The 4,046-nt window shown below is 65.5% G+C and overlaps 2 protein-coding genes across 2 annotated transcripts; one reads left to right on the forward strand and one right to left on the reverse strand.

Moving 5' to 3' along the window:
• Positions 1 to 2,379: 2,379 nt before the first annotated feature.
• EMIHUDRAFT_433095 (hypothetical protein) lies at positions 2,380 to 2,889 on the forward strand (the record flags this gene model as incomplete). The annotated part of the gene is made up of 2 exons (XM_005759724.1): positions 2,380 to 2,708; positions 2,742 to 2,889. Coding segments are annotated over exons 1-2 (351 nt in total), but the record flags the coding sequence as incomplete, so codon positions are not given.
• An 87-nt stretch (positions 2,890 to 2,976) lies between these two features.
• Positions 2,977 to 3,869, reverse strand: EMIHUDRAFT_461934 (hypothetical protein; the record flags this gene model as incomplete). Its single annotated transcript, XM_005759725.1, has 5 exons — positions 2,977 to 3,227; positions 3,287 to 3,412; positions 3,453 to 3,536; positions 3,634 to 3,782; positions 3,823 to 3,869. The coding sequence occupies 5 exons, from the start codon at positions 3,867 to 3,869 to the stop codon at positions 2,977 to 2,979; spliced, it is 657 nt and encodes a 218-aa protein (XP_005759782.1).
• Between the last annotated feature and the right edge of the window lie 177 nt (positions 3,870 to 4,046).

Here is a 4,046-nt window from a genome sequence, read left to right on the forward strand (position 1 = left end):
GAAGCCCCCAATGACCGTAGACAGACATGACGAGCCGGCAGCGATGCAGCGGCAGCGAAGCCGGCGGGGCGAGGCGAGGGCCCGCGCTGCAGAGCTCCGCCAGGCGGCAGCAGAGACATCGGCGGACGGGGGAGCACGCGGGACACGTCGGCATAGGAGCCAGGGGGGTGGGCTGGGAGAGTTGAGTCAGATGCAACAGCACCGTCTCGGCAGCGAGGCCCATGATGGCGACGGCGGCGACGTAGGCGCGCGAGACGCTGAGGGAGGGTGTAGAGGATGTAGAGTGTAGAGCACTGTAGAGCTGTAGAGATGTAGAGCGCTGTAGAGCTGTAGAGCTCTACATCCGCCGCGTGACGAGGCGCCTGCGTTGTAGAGCGATGTAGAGGCGCTCTACAACGTGAAATCTCTACAACAAACTCTACATCATAAGCGGCGAACGAGGCACGGTCGCTCTCCGACATGAGGCGCGTTGCACTTGCCAGTGCTGCCCTGGCCTTCTGTCTGCCCGCCCAATGGGTGGCAGATGCCTCTGCTGCTGTGGCATGCCTCACGGCTGCGACTGGCCGGCGCCTCGGCGCGTCAGCTCGGCTCGGCGTAGCGATCGTGGCCAGCGCAACTCGCCTGGACTCAACGCTCAGCCAGGAGCTCCCGCACGCGCTGGCGCGAGTCATGGCGCAGATAAGGCGTCTGAATGCTCGCCTCGCCTCGCGCAAATGCGACCGTCCTCGCAGCCGACAGTCCACCGCCTGCTAAAGAAGCACAGCGACGAATGCGGCACCGGCGACACATGGCAGGCTGGTCATGACGCAGTTATAGGGTGTTGTGTGCCGTCAGAGGGACTCTCTGTGTGTCAGGGATAGTCAGGGCTGTCCATCAGAGCTTCACTAAGCTCGGTAAAACCCCATTAGCGCGGCTCGACCTCTTTGAGTCACTGCCTTCCCGGCGGTTTGGCTGTAGAGCCTCTACAACAAACTCTACAACAAAATCGCGCTCTACATCGCTCTACAACGCAGGCGCCTCGTCACGCGGCGGATGTAGAGCTCTACAGCTCTACAGCGCTCCAGAGCGCTCTACATCTCTACAGCTCTACAGCGCTCTACACTCTACATCCTCTACACCCTCCCTCAGGCGAGACGGCGGGAGCAGGCGCACATCGCTTCCAGGGAGGGGGGCGCCCTTGCTCACGCCCCCCCCCCCCCCCTAGCATGTGGTGAAGCCTCTGGGGGGGGTCGGGACCCCCCCCCTAGCATGTGGTGAAGCCTCTGGGGGGGGTCGGGACCCCCCCCCTAGCATGTGGTGGGCACCCCCCAGCAGTTCGTGGGCTAGGAATTGTCGCCAGAGAGCCGACCGATTTTGCCCCCAAAGTTGTAAAATCGTGGCTGAATAGAAAGTCCAACATCTTGGAGACTCTGACAAAAAAACTGTTCAAGTCGCTTTTAAGGCTGAGACCAGTCTCAACCTCTCAGAGTACTTTAAGAGAGCCTCTCATGTAGCTCCAAAGGATGATTTATAGCCCCCCGCTACCCGGTTGCACTCGTGCGACGTAGCGGGGGGCCACGACTACGTTTACGAAAACATAAGTAGTCCCGCGAGGTGTGAATTTGGCCGCCCCAGTAGCCCCCTTTCCAATGGCTTGATTTTGCGGCGCGTCCCCAGAGTGTCCAAACTTGTGTTTGGGCGCGAACCGTATCTCGCAACGAATCTCGCCGGCCTCACCGGCCCCCACCGGCTTTCGTCGCCCATGCTCGACTTGAGTGCCGCTGGACTGGCCGATGAAGAGCGACCCGTACGACGCGCACTTGTCGTCCTCCCTCCTCGCCACATGACGGCCGCCCCCCGACACCGACAGTCGCGCTCCGCACGCCTTCGAGGTCAGCTGCGGCCGAGCGACGATCGGCTCGCTCCGATCGCTGGGCGCGGTCACTCTCCGGCCCATCACCCGCCTGCCGATCACCTGTCCGCCTCGCCGCGCGCGGGCCGCTCGCCTGCTCGCCACCGCCGCCGCGCTTCCCCGCGCCGCCACGCTTCCCTGCACCTGACCGCGCTGCGCAGACGGCGCGCTCTGGCAGACAGAGCAGCGGCCGCCCAGGCGGTCGCTGCTCCGCCCCGTCCGAATCCGTCCGCCCGCGCGTGCTGCTGCCGCCGCTGCCGCCGCTCCGGTGCCCGTGTGTCGTGAGAGTAATGCTTTGTGTATGGCACCCGTGTCGCATGTTATGTGTGTGGACTTGTCGCACTTGAGCCTCTATGATTAGTAAGTAGACCGTCTGCGCAGCGCTCTCGGAGAGAGGCGCTTTGTACTCGGGTTTGGATGGTAGCGGGGGGCCCCGCCGGAGGCTGGTTACTGATCCTCGAATCGGCCCGGTCGTTGTTTACAGAGATGTGCCTTCGTCGCATACCAGTGACTCTAGTGTCAGAGATAGCTGATAGGCTTCTCGCGAGACCACAGAAAGCTCGGTCGTCTCCGTGTGTTCCCGTAGCTCTAGCAACGGTGTCTGTGGCGAAATATGACGCGTGGCCGACGATTACATGTGCGCCCGATCTCCCAGCAAAGCCCCCGCGCCGCCGCCGACACAGACCAGTCGCGCGTGCTGCGAGGTGAACTGCCGTGCGCCGCGCCGCGGCCTTCACCACCCCGGACCTACGAGCGGCCGCCGGCGCGGATCAGAGATTCGAGACCGCTGCCCGAGTCCGGCAGCAACGACAGGAGCGTGCGCCTAGCCACAAAAGCAACGGCACGGCAGCGGCGCGGGAGCTATCCAAGCCTACGACCCTGCCCCCCCCCCCCCCCCCTCCCCAAAAACCAAGACCTCAGCCAAAGAGCTCCCCAACGTGACAACCAAGCACTGCCACTCGTACAAGGGCACCATGGCACGCCACGCGACGAGGTAGACCTCTCCGCATCAACGACGAAGTAGACGGGACGAAGTACGACGAACGACCTGTGCCAACGACAGTCAACATGCGCTCGACCTGCCCTCAGTACGGTGCCTGGCGGTAGTTTGTCCTCTGCGTCCGGTCTGGTCCGCCGCCGCCACCGCAACCGCCGCCGCCGCAACCGCCGCCACCGTTGCCGCCGCAGCCGGCGTTCATCATGTTCATGCCGCCGCAGCCGCCGTTCATCATGTTCATGCCGCCGCCGCAGGCGCCCATCCCGCCCAACCCGCCCATCCCACCGCAGCCGCCCATCCCACCGCAGCCGCCCATCCCGCCGCAGCCGCCCATCCCGCCTGCATGCGTGGGACGGGACGTGAGTCGCAAAGCAAGGCGATTGGGGCGGAGTCAGCACCGCTCGCGCTGCCGCCCATGTTGCAAGCGCCCATGCCGCCCATGCCGTTCAGCATGTTCATGCCGCCGGCCATCGCGCCGCAGCCGCCCATGCCGCCCATGCCGGCCATCGCGTTCATGCCGCCACCTGAGGGGAACGGCGGGCTCGTGAGAGCCGAACCGAGCACAAGAGCGCGTGCGTGCGAGGTTGGAGGCGCCGCAGCCGCCCATGCCGCCGCAGCCCATGCCGCCCATGGGCAAGCCCATCCCGCCTGGACGACAACAGGTGGGCTCGTGAGACCGAGACGGGCGCAGAAGCGTGCGTGTGTGCGAGGGTGGACGCGCCGCAGCCGCCCATCCCGCCGCAACCCATGCCGCCCATGGCGTTGCCCATCCCGCCGCAACCGCCCATCCCGGCCATGCCGTTCATGGGCGGCATGCCGCGGCAGCTTCCTCCGGCCCCGAAGCAGCCCATGCCGTTGTTCATCATCATCCCGCCGCAGCCAAAGCCGCCGCACCTGGCAGGGGGGGCAGGGGTCAGCGCTGCGCGCCCGCCACCTTTGGTGCGCGCAACCGAGCAAGGCAGGCGCATCAGGCAGCAACATGCGTCCGCTGCCGTCGACGACCTCGTACTCGATCCGCACGTTCGTCTCGAGCTCGTCCGGCGCATGGATCTGGTCGTCACCCTCGCTCGGGAAGACCACCCCCGTGGATGGACGCCCCGTGGACGACACGCTGCGGGTGCCCTCCCTGCCATCCTAGTGGACCTCGTCTAGGAGCCC

The sequence above is a fragment of the Emiliania huxleyi genome (genome assembly GCF_000372725.1).
Source record: "Emiliania huxleyi CCMP1516 unplaced genomic scaffold EMIHUscaffold_8, whole genome shotgun sequence".
NCBI lineage: Eukaryota > Haptophyta > Isochrysidales > Noelaerhabdaceae > Emiliania > Emiliania huxleyi.